Source organism: Diorhabda sublineata, chromosome 3 (assembly GCF_026230105.1).
Source record: "Diorhabda sublineata isolate icDioSubl1.1 chromosome 3, icDioSubl1.1, whole genome shotgun sequence".
Taxonomy (NCBI): Eukaryota; Metazoa; Arthropoda; class Insecta; order Coleoptera; family Chrysomelidae; genus Diorhabda; species Diorhabda sublineata.
The window spans coordinates 21019602-21036331 of NC_079476.1; the positions used below are offsets into that span (position 1 = coordinate 21019602).

Consider the following 16730-nt stretch of genomic DNA (forward strand, 5'->3'; position numbering starts at 1 on the left):
GTCAAATTTTATAGTAGAGATATGTCTTTAAACATCATTTTAATTTCGACAAATATCCTTTAAAATCGACAGATTTTAACATATATAATCTGATATAAAGATTTGGGTTGAAACGGATGGGATCCAGAAGTTGCAAGGGTCAAAGGTATATTAAGGATTATGAAACCAAAGACGTGGTATAGTAATATTATTGTTTGTCAAATATTTCTTCTAACAAATTATTTATAACAAACAAATCTTTTTTCATAACATTTTCTTTTGTTTCAGATAAACTTTGCCCTATTTATAGTGATCTCCATAGTACTTTTCACAAAGCTACGTTCACCTATTTGCGAAGACACGAAAAGATACCAGAGATGGGCTAGATCCACTTTGGTATTAGTACCCTTGTTTGGAGTACATTATGCTATATTGTTAATCTTCTATTTTACTGGAAAAACGGATATATGGTTAATTTGCGATTCACTTTTTGGAAGTTTTCAGGTATATCAATAACATTATTGTTCGATCTCGAGGCTCTCAATCTACTGCCAAAAATTTTTTTTGTGTTTACTGAACCTCAACATGGGCTGCTACTTAAGTTTTGAGATATGACAACACTGATGTAAATATTGCAAATCTGACAAATTGGCTTGAATTCGCACTTATGTTCGGGCTTTTGGCGTTTAAGGGAGATTTACTCTGAAATAGTGACTCCAACGAAAAAATGACTGGAAACCTTTTTTGTAGAAAATTTGGTGCCCTACATTTTTTGTTCATGCAGTTTTTTCCTAATTCATCAAGTTATTCGCGTTTCAAAATTTTTTTTGAGCACATGAACCCCTTTTTACGGTGAAAATTTTGAGGTTAGGAAAAAATGCTTGTAGATAAATCTATAGAGAATTTCGTGCTGTTCATTTTTGTTCAAGCACTTTTTTTCGAAGTCCTCGTAGTTTTCGAGTTATTCGCGTTTCAAAATATTTTTTGAGTACATGAATCCATTTTGCGGTGAAAATTTTGAGGTTAGGAAAAAATGCTTAAAGACAAATCTGTAGAGAATTTCGTGCTGTACATTTTTGTTTAAGCACTTTTTTTCGAAGTCCTCGTAGTTTTCGAGTTATTCGCGTTTCAAATTTTTTTTTTAATTACAAGTTCCAAAATTTCGAAAACCCATGCTCATAATTTTGTTAAGAGTTGCTAGGCGTATTCAGTAACCGAAAAGCTCTGAGAATCTATAGAATCAGAGGCCCCCAATTGAATTTCGGACTTAATCCTATTTTATCTGTACTATATGAACACAAAACTAAACAGCAATCGACTGTATTTGTATTTCAAGACGAGTCAAGTTCAACAATAATTTGTTCGCACTCAAAGTAAATGGTGGCCTTTTTTTTCGGAATAACTGGACATGTCGCCACCGTTCCATTAGAGCAAAGTAGAAGGGTTGATTATGAATAGTACATCAGCATTTATTTGCCAAAACAGAAACCAATCGCAGAAGACAAATCATTCTCCATCACGACAATTCGAGCTCTTACACATCCGCCATACAGTCTTTGAATGTCACCAAATGATTTCTTCTTATTCCCGCACATTCAAAATTGCAAAGTCAACTTTTTCCTACACCTGAAGAAACGGGGGATGCGTTCAAATCATATGTTTTGGAGGTATCTCGATCGGAATGGAATCGACAATTGGTTCAAACGCATGCAAAAGTGTATTTATCTTAATGGAGAATATTTTGGAAAACAATAAAGTCATATCCAATTATAAATATTTGTTTTTATTTGTCTAATTCAAAAGCTAAGTAGCAATCTTCGTAAAATGTCTGTGATATCCTACATTTTTCATTAAAATATCTCTTCCCATTTTCACTTCTAAAGTTACTATAAAGCATATACTTTCAGCATTCAATTTTCTATAAGAATCGTCTATGGTTATAACAATTTATTTTTGGATTTGATAACTACATATTATTGTTTATCAGAAAATAGTCTTCAAATGTATACGTTTTTATGATCAGCACGTAATTTATCAAGAACAGACTAATTTTCCCTGTATTCTATTGGAATATCTTTCTGTTATCTCGTAAAAAACCAGAAACATTATCATGATCATCAAACAGATTAATATTATTTTTATTGACGTCATGTCATATTTCTAGGGATTATTTGTCGCCGTGCTCTACTGTTTCATGAATGGAGAGGTTAAAACTGAGCTGAAACCACACATCTTTAATATTTTAAGCTATTTAGCTACGCATAGAGTATTTGGAATTTGTTTTCCTTGTCGAGAAAAATTTTTAAGGTTTGTGGATTTTAATCTCATTGCCTAATAACTAAGAAGCTATATTAACTGATTAAGTAAAAAAAATACCTAAAAATCTATAATTAGTTTGTTTTTGGCGGTTAATATATTTCGAAGTATTCATTTTTACATTTTTTAGATCAGCAGTAGGGAGACAATCAGTTTGCACGACTTTATCGTATAGTTCTATGTACTTTAATGGTGTCGGCCATAGAAATAGCAAATCTAAATATACTGACAAAAGTAAAGGTAAGTTCATTGGTTGATATATCTCGTTTTTTTGCATTAATAGATCCATGCCCATCTTAGACATACAGACATTTCAAGTAAAATTGTTTATATTTCTAATTAAAACAAAATACGAAAGGTGAAATGTCTGTCGTATGTTGTTTTAAGAAAATAGAAAAGTTCCTCGGGCTAGAGCTCGAGGACAAAAAAATTAATAGAATAATCTTAAATTTACTTTAAAAAAAGACCACTGTTTATAATGTTTATTGTAAATTGTTGAGAAAACAAGCAAAATGAGGTTATGGAGTGAAAATTTGTATTATCACAATGGATCAAATAATGTGGGATAGATAAATGAATTGAATGTAAACTTTAGTTTATTACTTATGTAGGGGAACCATTAATGATTTTTCAATATTTTATTCTAAGTTCAAATTTCTTTTCTACTGTAATGAAATTTCTTTTTGTTAAACAGGTCATTGCTGCACCGGTAGTAAACAAACTGTAACTACAAAGAATGGTACGAAGCACAATATGTCGATTACGGGAGATAAATGTCAGGTATTGATTCATTTACAATAATACCTGTCAATACATTTCGATTTTTTCTGTTTTCATTATAAACCCTTCATGTTTATCCCAAGTAGTTTCGCATTTGAGGTTATGTTATTGACATCACATAATGTCCCAATTGTATTGTTTACTTAAATTTCAATTCGTTCTTTTTATGTTGGTGGTTTTTTGTATGGTTCTTGTCGTATTAATTTGTATTTACTGACTTTTAAATCTATTGTTATTCCTGGTTTACATCATTCCAGTCCAGCGCTTGAATGCTACTTGAATAATTTGACCCTGCATTGCATCAATCCAGTCCAGTTGACTAGAATGACGGTCTATTTTCCATTCCAGTTGTCCCATTCTAGTGCTACTGGAATGTATGTATGTATGTAAGGATTTTGGGGTACCATATACACTACGACCCAAAAGATCTATGTGCTACTGGAGTAGTGTGAACGGCCAATCTAGTGTTTGATTATACGTTGTACACGGCACGCGCGTTTTTTTTTTGATGAATTCTGTAGATGACATTCAAATTAATAAAATTTTCCGTTTCCGTTATCTGTTAACTGAAGATAACTAAATAACTACGAGTAAGGAAACGGCCATAAAGTGGATGTTTTTTAAGCCCGATAGAACTTACAATAAGTCAATTGCAAAGGTCAATTTACTTTTACACTCGCGCCTGCGTTGAAGTCCTCGTTCGCGTTTAACATAAAATCAACACATTACAAATTTATATTTATAAACGCAAACGCCCGCGCTAGCATTCCAACGCCTACCCAACGTGAAGTCGAACGTTACGTCTAGAAGAGCATCAGCGCGGGCGCGAACGTCAGAATGTATAAATCCATCTTTATACTGCGCTCACTTTTTGACATTTTTAATCAGTAAACTCTAGTAAATAGATTGACTTTTGAGCGATGCTATGAAATCAACCAATTTACTTTGAAAATCATGAATTCACGCAACTTATAGGCGCACAAAATCGTCCTTCTGAGCAATCCATCAGTGGAATTGTGAATAGCATCTATACTCTTTAACAATAATAAGGCAAAAATGCCAACACATCGAAGGAAGGTACGTATGGAAATGAAAACCGCTTATTGAATTTTTTTTCAAATATGGATGTCATGCCATGCCACCGCAACCATCGACGTATTTGGGGAAAAGTTGATATGGAGAATAGGTTTTCAACGACAAGCGATTTGGTGCAACTAAAGTTTCTATCGGACTTGAAAAACACATTTTTAATAAGACATAAACGAACTTTTTTATCCTTTCAGGCTGAAACGTCTCTTTGTATAGATCCACGGACTAATAAATGCATCGAGCCGTGTGCAACCGATGAAGAAATCTGCATGTTAGCAAGAAGTTGTTGAATATTTCTGAGGAACCTTTTGATTATCTTACAGGGTGTAATTTTATACTTATTATATAAGTTTCCGAGAAACGAAGCCTTGTGTCATCATGTGATAAAGAAAAAAAAAGAAGACGAATATGACTGGGCTAGAACGATAGTTGTATAACTACTTTTGCAAATGTACATTTTTCACTAGAAGAAATACCAGAAATGGAAGAAAACTACATTTAGCTACGGATTCGAAGGTCTTTTTAGAGACTGTACTAGATAGGATATTGTCAGTGGGTTTCTCATGCCTATACGAAAAGTAACGGATAGAGTTTTTGTTGTTCAGACTATTGCGAAACTTAAGATGACGCTCAAAAATTTGAGAATTTCTATGAAGGGTCGAAGCGCCATTTTCAAATCATCTCGTTTATTAATTTAAGAAATAAAAAAGCCACGTTTGTCAATTTTCGTTTTCCTACAATGTCTATTTGTATTTTCCTTTTCAGATCGTCTCCGTATTGCTTGCGAGCGCTAATGTGAACATTTATTAAACTACTAATTTTCGCTTTCATACGAACCCCAATAAGAAAGAGTTCTACTTATCTCTGCCCTCCATAATTCAGACTCTGATTTGAAATCTGATCGTCTTATTTATCACTAGAACTCCATTCAGCTCAATCATTTAAGCGAATTAATTCATATATTATATTTTTTTATTACTAATTGTTATACAAGTAAATGGGCAGCGAAGTGTTACTAGCTTTGTGAGGAACTTTTAAAACATTTTTAAATTTAATTCAATAAAAATTTTAGGTTCTTTAAACAACACATCATTCAAGTGATGTCTCTCAATGTCTATTTACTGCTGTAGTCTGTTTCTGAAGTTCGTTAGTTGTTTGTTACAACTTAAGGTAAAACGTATGCTCCTTGAGTCTTCGGTCGGGATTGAAATATTTCAATTTTCACCCCATGCAAAATCGCAAAAAGTTAACGCGTTGATCCCCAACCAAAATTGATAAACCTTCCCCTGGACCCAAAAATTTTTTTGTGTTTTTACACTCCATATGGGGTGTGTATCCAAGGAAAAATTTATTTGAAAGAAAAATTACGAGAAAATGATGCTCTTTGTGTGCGGTCCATAGGGTCTCTATGGGCCAGAGGTAAAGTTTAGCGCTAAAAATTCATCCAGGCCCCAAAGAGGTCATTTTTGCACTTTTTATTCAAAATAAAGTTATTCAATATATTATCTTGAAGTTACACCCTACTCGCAGAATGAAAAAAAAAATTTATTTGCATTTTTATCCCTTGAACGATGATTTATACTTTTATGTAAAGTGTACAAAAATGAACGATATGTTTTGAAAAATATTATATACGATCAAAGTGATGTAAAAGTAGCACAAATTAAAGATTTAGTCACATATTATTTGAATTATGTTGAAGAAAACAAAAAAAATATGAAAAGTGAGGTTTTCTGCTTTACAATGAAGTTGCAGATCATGAAAAAAAATCAAATGGACCAAGTGTATGATAATGTTTCAAGGACCCAGGATGGTTTAATCAAACTGTGAAAAACATTTAAATACGGTCTCTTGAGCCGTGGATTAGGTTTGCAATGAAATACGTCTTGCAGTCCATAGGACCGGTCTGGGCTATGAGGAGAGTTCAGTTGCGGGCCTATGAACCGCATTGGGGCTCAACGTGTTAAATCCGGCGAGCACGTGTACCATGGAATGTTATTAAATCGGGAGATCAATTACCCGGGGAACATTTCACCTAGAATTTCTAGCAGTACCTACGTGCTGTGGCAAACATACTATTCCCAATTTATTTTGTTGTTATTCAAGAAATTATTAAATTTTGTTGATACATAGATGGTCCCAATTAAAGACAAGAGGATCAATTTAATCTTGAATATAAATTACAAACCAAATTGTGTCTTTCCTACTGTTTATAGTTTTTCATCAACTACCCCATGTTTTGCACCACTACAGTAATGCATATTCTACTTGTTTGTAACTCCAAAAAGATGAATTTGCTCCTCCTCACTAAACAAATCACTTGGGTCATGAAGCAAATCAACAGTGAGAATTTCACATATGCTTAGTGCCAGTCCCGTTGGGTGAGTTCTTGAACAATGACCTTTTTTTTTGGTTGGGAGTGAAATATCTGATGAAGTCAGTCAGTCGGTCAATCAATGAAAATCTGAACTGAAGAAATTTTGATAGTTTTAATTGAACAAGGCAATGAACTGGCAAAAAGTATAGCAAGATTGATCATACATATTTTTAATTTATGACCTTCATATTTTTCAGTGGTCATAATCTATTCAAAAACATTCTTAATGAGAATTATAGACTAATTGTATTGGGAAATGAGCCCAAAGATTTACTATAAATATAAAATGAAAAAGGTACTATAGCATGTTATCAAAAAACATTCAAATTGTACCTAAAATATCCTAAGGTAAAATAAAAACCCAAAATTTGTCAAATTTAAAAGATACTTATAGAATAAGAGCACAATTTGAAGAACTGAGAGATTCGTTGGATAGAATTTGGTTAGTAAGGAAAATTTTTATAGGAGGAGAGTTTGTTGGAGTCGGTCCTGATATAGGAATTGCTCCTCTGCAGGGCTGGGGTTGTATTTGCTAACTTTTTTGAAGGAGGAAAATCGAATATTAAGAATTTTTGGCTCTGGGTTTTTTTGAAAAATTTTATTTTTGGAAAAAAATTTTGTTTATTGTTTATTTTAAATTTAAAAGAGCACCGTCGATTTGAAGAAACAGAACAAATTTATACAAGATAATGTTGATGGGACAAAATAATTAATTGGCAAAAATTACAGCAAGATTATTGATAAATATTTTTTAATTATGACTTTCATATTTTTCAGTGGTTATGTCCTTTTCAAAAACATTGTGAAAAAGAATTATTGTAATAAGAAAAAGGGTCAAAAGTTTAGTAAATATAAAATAAAATACTACAGCATGTCATCAAAAAATATTCAAATTGTACCTAAAATATGTGGTAAATTTGTAGAAACCCAATAGTTTCCGATTTACAAGTTACTTGAAACGTGAAAAAAATTTGAATAACTGTAATAATTGTAATGTTATTTCTACAACCAGCCTTACTATTTTGAGACCAAAAATAATTACGTTTATTTTTCAGCAGTTTGTCTTTCGGGTACTGTAAATGATGATAATTAATTCAGACATTAAATATTAAAGGCAAGAAAAACAGGCGAGTGAAATATGTCTGGAATATTGTTTAGAATTGAATTAAATTTTAAATATTCACTGATTTCTGTTAAAAATTTAATGTGATATTAAATATAATAGGAAATAAGTTTGTATATTTGCATTTATGTAAATATTTCAGAGTATCGGATGTATCATTCCAATTTATTGACTTTCAGTATTTTTTTATACTAAAAGTTGAACCATTTTGACAAAAATAAAATTTTAATGTAAGTTACTAATGTCTATTTATGAATAAGAATTTTTTGTTTGGTGTTTAAATAATAAAGATGTTTTTATTAACAGTGTTATTACCTTTCTAACTTCCTCTATCCATAGTTTAGTGTACCATTTTAGACTTTAAACTGTTGTTAAATGTACTACAGTGACTTGATAGAGACAGTGTAACCACATCATAGTTACCGCCATGTTTAACCCAAACTATGACGCAAAATAAATTATTTTCCTATCTTTGTTTAGTTAAAAATACTATTGAGCCCTTGAAAAGTTTTTAGTTAAGTATCTGAGAATATAAGCCATAATTTTGTAAGCATGTGCCACACTGTCTATCATCTATAAGATCCTTCGTCATCTACTGTTATGCTCCCTACCTAGCTCAAATTACAATCTGACCGTATGGTGAAAAATATATATTCTCCATTCAAACCGATTTCAATAAGAAAGCATACTTATAAATTACATTTCTTATAATACCACCTATCTTTGTACCGAAATATGAAAGAAATGAGCAGGAATTCAGAAATTAATGACGAATCACATGTTGACATTGACAGTAATGACACATTTTTATTACATTAGCGTCCAGATTGTTCAGTGGTGGAATTAAATTTATATTGCTGAGATAAACATACAAGTTGACCTTCTTTTTGGTATGTTTTGTGTAGTAACTGTTGTATTGGGGAGAGAAAAGAAACAACGCTGTTGCTCGTAATTCGATGCAATACAAAAGAATTATATTTTAATATAAAAAATTATTATTTACAATCATCTAATAAATGAATAGCGACATATGAAAAAGGATAAAATTTATATTTTCAAACAAATATCAATGTGATCATTCATTTCAATTTCGTGAACCAGTTTCATACAAGATGGACAATTATACATAGTTTTTATATCGCTTGTACCTTCCAAAGGTTCCGTCTCATTCCTGAAAATTTGACTCATGCAATCTTCTAAATGGTCATTTAATTGGAACTTTAATATATTTTTATTACATGCTAAACATTCAACTTTTTCCTCATTACCAAAAGTTTTATCACAAATACTGTTACTAGTTGATGGTACCGATTGATTTCCATCTTTAGTAAGTTCGTTTTCTATTCTATTAAACATAGTATGAAGACAGTCGTTAAGATGCATATCAAATTTATCTTCAGGTACTTCCGTTTTACAAACATCACATTTTTTAGTTTTCGAAGTCTTAACCACAGAAATTTTAAATACGTCGTCGTTAAAAGAATCTTCCATGGTGGTTTCAATATAGTTATAAAGTTCATCCGGTTGAGTTGATGTTAGTTTTGATTCGTTCTTGTTGAGACATTCATCTAAATGCTGGTTAATTTCATCTTGAACTACTTTTTTTGAACACACAGGACACGGTATCAAACTTTCCGATAATCTAGATAATTTTTCAGTTGGAGCAGGAAGTGGTTCTGAAGATATTCGTTTTTTAGTATTCGTGTTGTTACTAGGAAATTTGTTAATCCAATGATTGCGTACTATAGAGTAATCTTTCTCTTTCGATAAACTATTTGAAATTAATTTATACCCTGTATTCACATCTTTATTTTGTAATGGTTTTGGGATGTCGACGTTCTTTTTCTCATCTTTATTTATATTCTCTTTATCAAGATTTTTAAAACCAAAAATATTTGAATTTGGAATGGGTTTATTAACTTTTTGCTGGTTACTAGTAATAATTGTTTGGATATTATTCGAAGAAGTAGAATTTGATTTGTTGGATGGAAAAAATGATCTTATATCTGGTGATTTAGGATCAGTCTGAGTTTTTGATTTTGTTCCTTTTTGTACTTTCTCAGGCTCCTTTACCTACAAAGAAACAAGTATGTTATAATAATACGTTCTCAAAATATTGGTAAGCCCAGAATATAAAAATTTAGTGGATTCATTTTATGTATAATTTGCGAAGCTCAACAATTGGGAAAGAAGAAGCATTCCTAGTATTTTTTTATTTAAAATCAAGGTTTTACCTATACCTATCAATATGATCCAGCCAATCGAAAACATATACTTAGAAGTTCAGACTGGCATTAATGCTAAATAAATAAAACCCATACCAATCAACAGTGGTATAAGATAAGAAGACACCCTTAGTCTCATAGTATCCAACATAATAATGGATATCATAAAAAAAGTGGCGGCTAAGCAACAGTTACGCAATGGGCAATGAAGAAAGCAAATCCTTGCCATAATAGGTGCCGAAAATGAAGATTATTAAATACCTTTAATCTCACAGGAAAAAAACCATTAGTTGCAAATTAGAACTAAAAACAACAGAGAATGAAATTCAAGTACCTTGGAATTGACATAACCAATTACGGGGACGTAGAAGAAGCAAATAAAATCTTCAGAAACAAATACCCAAGACAAGAAAGGTATGATTTTATAAAAACAATCAGACCTATAATGACCTATATATCAGAAACAAAGCCAGAAACAACTCTTGGAGACCATAGAGATGAAAATTCTCAGGCGGATCTCGGGAAAGACTGAGAAAGAAGCGAAAACATCAGACCGTCATGTGACGTACATAAAATTAAGTACTAGTAAATTGTTTTTATCAGAATGGGAATCGAAGTGAATTTTTTTTAAATTCAAGGGCATAAATTTATTCGTAAATATTAGGATCACCAAATCCTAGTGTAATTTATTCATGTTTCGTAGATTCTTTTGTGCAATTGTAGACTTTTGAATGAAAGAAACATAGTATTGCAAACGTCGCTAAGATTTGTAGCTAAAGTAATGAACTGAACAGAAATTAGATTTAAATGAGTATTAAGAAGTGATTTTCAAACACCTTTGAACAATGAACACATTCATTCCTTTTTCGCAGGATTCGTGACACTACTGGGTACCTGGACATTTTAAAAAGAAAGAAAACTATGAGGCAGATAGAATGACTCAAAATTGAACCGAGAGAAGATGCCGAAGAGACAGTAACAGCTCTACTACCGATGGATTTGTTCAAAGATGCTATTGCAACAGGAATCATATTCAAACATCAGGATATATCGTCAAACAGAAGTGATAGAATGATATCCAGAGGGATTTGGCAAAGGATCAAACAACAAAAATAATAAGATTCAAGAAACACTCAATCTCCAGTAAACCATTGGAGTGAACATTGTACTATAAGCACAAGACTTCTAAAATTGAGAGTGAAAATTAAAATTAGAAAAAGAGGAAGTAAAAATCTTATGGGACGGAAAATTTTCCAAATCTTGGAAAATAAAGAGTCCTCAGGTCTCCGAGTGAACCAGGACCAATCTAGATAGCGGCTAACCGAGCTATCTTTAAATATGGATGTATCTTACTTTTATAAATTGTCCGTTACAAGTTCTGGAATGTTCCGCCCACCAAAAATCGTTTGGTCCCGGAGGTCTATTCATAGCTCGACGTACTAATCCGAAGAAAGGTTTACGTTTATTACAAGGTCCATTGCATCTCCACCAATGTTGTTTATATAAATTTACCTCATCGTGGAAATCATGATATACCGTTATATTCGTGCCTATTGACAAAAAATTGAAATTAAAATAGGACTGATTCGATCAATATAGACATTTAAGATATCAAAAATTCCCGAAAAGACAAATATTGATGAAGAGCTAGTGTTTACCATTACAAATAAAGTTTTAAAAATCCCAATAAATGCGTGCTACTGGGGTTTTTTGTATTTTTCTTGAAAACGGCGAGTTCTATAAAAAAAACCAACCAAACTCCAACCAAAGCTGTAAATCTTGAAATTATCTACAAAAATGGTTTCCATGATCTTTTTTGTAAGAATACCATTTCTGAGATATCGCGATTCTAAGAGTCACATTATACATTATATGCATACATTTCCACGCCACCTGTGAGGTAATGTACTCAGTAGCGCTTTTTGTACCGTGGTTTCCCCCATAGGCCTAATAAACTAACTGATATGACAATTTTAGGATAAATTAAGGAAACAATACCCGCAAGTTCTAGATATTATCTTATTTTTGATATTGCTATTGATTATTAGGTTAACTATTGTTTTGATTTCTTTAGATATTTTAATCAGATTCATACACATGGTCTCTTCATTAATATCAAAGGAATCTTCCTCTATTGTACTCAACTGGACAGTTGAGCAAGATTGACCTTGGCAATTGATACAAACTGGAAAACACAGCAAGCGGACTTTTCTACAGACTCATTTAGCACTAATTGCAAAAATAGTGTTGATGAGTTTTTCTGGAGCAGATGGGAGTGAAGTTGTAATCGGTTCCAGAGTATTATATATCAATTTCCAACCTCAGTCTTCTGGGTTCAGTTGATTGCCTAGCCATGTTTGAACTTGAGTATTCTCGATACAAGTGTTGATTAGCAGATGCCGGTGTTGAAGGAAGACAATATAGTTGTACTTGTTTCTTTTTTCGCGAATTTTTTAGAAAAGTTGAGAATCGGTGTATTTATTAATTCAAGTAATTTTTTTGGAGCTCCATAAACCGCAAGAAGAAAACGAATTACTTCCGTAAATATTGTTTGAGATGTTGAATCACCAACTACAATTGCTGTGTATGTTGCATTAAATTTTTCTATTGCTGTTTCAATTATGAGGACATCTGCGTCATTTTGAGCTTGTTTCACTGCAATATTCAGAGCTGTTAATTGTTGTTGATTCGCTGGAAACTATCATAAATTCATCCAAGATAATCTCGGTACCCAATGATGTTTTTGTAGTTCGATGCAGAGGATGTAGCGGTTTGAAACGAACGTGTTTTTTTCTCGTACCGAAAACCAGGAGCAACGTATCAATCTCAAATTTCTCGTTAAATTGAAAAAAAACCGACTCCGAGTGCAAGAGGCCTATGGAGACAATTCTCTATCTCTGACTGAATGGGTTCCAGAGGGTCAGACTGTCAACCACACTTATTATTTCAATTGTATTTGGCCAGTAAGCACACTCCAGTGCTCGAAAACCCGCCGTACTCACCAGAGTACGTTTCCGAAGATAAAATCTGCTTTGAAAGAGACCCGATTTTAGTCAATGGAAGCGGTAAAGCAAAAAATAGCATACCTCATAAAGGGCCTCATCAAAGACTTCCAGCACTGCTTCGATCAATGGAAAAACGTATGAAAGGCAGTATATTGAAGGAGAGCATTCTAATGTGGAATAATTTTCAAAATGAATCTCGTTTTCGTAACCAGTCTCGTTATTTAATAGCCAAACCTCGTATACGTGGCTTATACGTCCATATCATTTACAATGTGACTCCTAGAATCACGAAATCTCAGGAAAATAATCATTGAGACCATTTTTGTAGAAAATTTCAAGATTGGTTTAAGGTTTTTTTTGTCGTGAAAAATCCATAAAACCTCAAATTTTGACCTTTGACCCTGAATAACTTTTGTAACACAGATAGGATCGATGGGGATTTTCAAAACTTTATTTGCAATGGTAAACCCCAGCTCTCCACCAATATTTGGCTTTCCGGGAATTTTTATTCTTTGGCCAATATTTTTACGTCTAAATTGTCCGGACTATACGGCATAACATTAACGAATATTATAAAGGAAAATACACTATTAAAAATAACATATTTTCTTTGAAATATCACTGGTGAAAATCAATAATCAATTTTATTTAAAAGCAACCGAAAAGTATCTATATTTTCCATTAATTTTTTTGCTTTGTTTATAAACGATTTCCACTCTAATTTGTTTGAAACCTGATAATCACTCATTAACAATAGGTAGAATATGAATTAAATGTACCATAAAATTACTAAAATAGATTTTTTATTTCTCATAAAATATATCATATTTCAAAAACAAAACAATAATTATGTATCAATTTTCTTATAAATATTATTAATTGGTTAAATTTGATGAGGTATCGTATTTATGAGCATAAATCGACCTGCCAATTGAAATTTCAATAAGTTATGCTAAATAATACTCTAAAATTAACTGTACGTTCCATAATGTTACGAACAAGTTCGCGATATGGGGCCCTAGGCCGGCCCTGTCCAACTACAATGGAATTCTAAAATTCGGTGAAGATGCATATTTTTTATAAATGGCGGAATTCGTTTGAGGTTTGTGTATAAACAATAGCAAGCGGTTTATTTACATTGTTTCTTATGAATAATTTCTAGAAAGGTCTATTTATTTTTATGTAGCGCATTTAGTCAGTTTAAAATAGATTTAGTGAAAAAAAACGATGTAACAAATTAATCGAAGAAGTTATTCAAGTGATAGTTATAAGTAAATTATTATAAATTAATTGTAGAGTATAGAAGATGGTTAAATTTTTCAAAGTAGATACAGTTATTGAGTTATATGTTTGTTTAAAAGTGCAAATAAATATTGACAATTTGAAACCACATAATACTTATTTAAAATATAAGTCGGCAGTGTTCTCCAATCTTTTGTGATCGACATTCCTGAAAGCTCGCTATTACAAGGACATGTGTTTGTTTGTAATCAGGTGAGCGGTTTTGATGTTATTGCATCTCATCAGAGCGATGTACTGATAAAAACTAATTTTTTAATATAGTATGACATAAATTGAGTTCAAAAGGCTCAAAGAACAAACTAGGTTTTGTATACCATCCTGTTTTTATGTTATTGTTATTATAAATGTTGATAAAATTATAATTATTTTGTTCAATTTCAATTATGAGTTTTTTATGATAAGAACTGAATCTTCGGTGTTTATTTCCAAGTTGATTTTCCTTTTTTCTTTGCGACTTTACTGCAAAATGAGTTGGATTTGCAACAAGAATTATTAAACTCCACAAGCTTACAATTTATGTTACATAAATCATGTAGATAGGTGGATAAACACTAGACTTTGAATTTGAAAGACTAATTCGGTTCCAATTTAAGCTGGAAATATTTTGTTTCATATATATACAAAACTGTTTCTGCAGAGCCACTGGAAAACTGTATTCAATTCAAATTATTTAAAACTTTATAAACAAATATTTAAATATATATATATATATATATATATATATATATATATATATATATATAGTTTGACTCAAAATTCATAAAAGAATCAAATAAAAGGTTCTGCTATCCATACTACACTATATCGACGAGGCCCTTTAAATTTATCGAATATTTTATCCAACTGAGATTTCCATTTTGGGATTCGAGGTTCAATACGATGATAACTTTGATCGTACCACCATGCATGCTGTTGGTAATACCTCATTTCATTGTGAAAGTTATGATAAATTGTGATATTGGTACCTGTAAACAAATAGGTATATTCATAAAAAATTAATAAATGTGATTATACACTTCCTAGCAAAAAACTGGCCACTTACTAGCCTCAAGTTAGTTTCCTCTCGACCTGCTCATTTGATTTTGATGTTTTGTTTTATTAAATTATATATTTATTTCATAGTAACAATGCTAAATCAGTCATTTCTATTCAGTAGTAAATTTAAGCATAATCTAAGACGTAAATTCATGAGCTGAAATTTGTAACGCCCCGTATTATGTAAAACCCAGTGTCAACTGACATCCCATTGAACCCTTATCTTTAAAATTAACAAACACATTGTGCTGACAATTAGTTGAATCACAGATTATTCATGGTAGAGATAACAAATATATCTACTTACAAAAAATTTTTATTTTTGTAATTAAAGGACTTACCTGCTTCATCATTAATTCTCTTCATATGTCTAAGAAATTCTGGTCCATGACCATCTCTATCCCTATTATTGTTGGTAATAAAGAGATAGGCATGGATCATTTCATGTAAAAGTGTTTCCACTAAATCTTTTCGAGGCCTAAGTTTTAAAAGTGGTTCACTGAGAGATATTGTACAGAGTCCTCCTCTTCCTATAAGGAAAAATTAGTACATAGAAAATTACGTCAATAATGTACTCTAGTTACCTTGGTAAGAACAAACTCCAGCACAAGTTGTCATTCTTTTACTCCAACAAACACATACTGATCCTAACTGGTTCCAAAAAAATCTTTCATTAAACGCAATAAACAGATTATGAATGTCAGGAGTTGGATCTATAACTTCCCAAGATGGATCTGTAAGAGATTTTGAGGAATCTTTACATTTCTCCTGCTTGTTAACTCCATAGGCTAAATTATGTCCAGGTTGTTCGACTTCTATTTCTCTTTGAAACTGCTCCTGCAAAGTTTTGGCAATTACGGAATCGGATAAATCAATTGTCCCGTGGGTTTTTTCAATATTTTCTGGCTGAAGTTGTTTTTGTAATGACTTTGCTAAATCGCAATCTCTTCTTTCTTGTTCATATTTGTTTTGTAAAAGCAGAGCCAGCTGATAATCGACTTCAGTCATATTGAGCAGCTTTATTTGTTTAATGTTCTACATAATCAGAATGACAACACTTAAATTAAGTTCATGTAATTAAATATTTAAAAAGATACAGCTAAAATCCCACCTAACACCAAAGTTATAATCTTAGAGTAAAGTTGAAATATATTTATAATTAGTAACTTTTATAGACAACCAATGCTACCAGCACAAAAATATATATCTGATTCACATTCATGACCGTGGTCTAATTTCACCAGAGATATAATATATATAATACTTCTATATGGACAGTTTCTATAAGTGGAAGCTGTTCCGAATAAGGATGACAGAATGGCAACAATTCTCAAGCATACGCAATATAGATAAAGTGTATCGAACGAGAGAGAAAATGAATATTGTCGACACCGTCACGTAGGGACAACACCGAAATTTGATGTAGAAAATCTAAAACGTTTTTCTCTATAATTTCAAGTTATGAATAATACGAGATTCACATGGATACTTATTTCGCT

The 16730-nt window shown here is 31.8% G+C and overlaps 2 protein-coding genes across 6 annotated transcripts in view; one reads left to right on the forward strand and one right to left on the reverse strand.

Moving 5' to 3' along the window:
* Positions 1–7967, forward strand: part of LOC130441806 (vasoactive intestinal polypeptide receptor 2-like) — a 106600-nt gene extending 98633 nt beyond the window's left edge. For 3 of the 5 annotated variants that reach the window (XM_056775601.1, XM_056775600.1, XM_056775603.1), the window contains exons 8-12: positions 268–483; positions 2144–2286; positions 2426–2535; positions 2990–3075; positions 4359–7967. In XM_056775601.1, coding sequence (XP_056631579.1) covers positions 268–483; positions 2144–2286; positions 2426–2535; positions 2990–3075; positions 4359–4454 — 651 coding nt within the window. In that variant the 3' untranslated portion in view covers positions 4455–7967. The remainder of the gene's footprint in view (positions 1–267; positions 484–2143; positions 2287–2425; positions 2536–2989; positions 3076–4358) is intronic. The other 2 variants (XR_008909637.1, XM_056775602.1) reach the window with 2 other exon arrangements.
* A 637-nt stretch (positions 7968–8604) lies between these two features.
* Positions 8605–16728, reverse strand: LOC130441458 (DNA-dependent metalloprotease dvc-1). The gene is made up of 4 exons (XM_056775157.1): positions 15816–16728; positions 15573–15761; positions 11243–11439; positions 8605–9737 (listed from the first exon to the last, which is right to left on the reverse strand). The coding sequence occupies exons 1-4, from the start codon at positions 16237–16239 to the stop codon at positions 8712–8714; spliced, it is 1836 nt and encodes a 611-aa protein (XP_056631135.1). The 5' UTR covers positions 16240–16728; the 3' UTR covers positions 8605–8711.
* Positions 16729–16730: the final 2 nt, after the last annotated feature.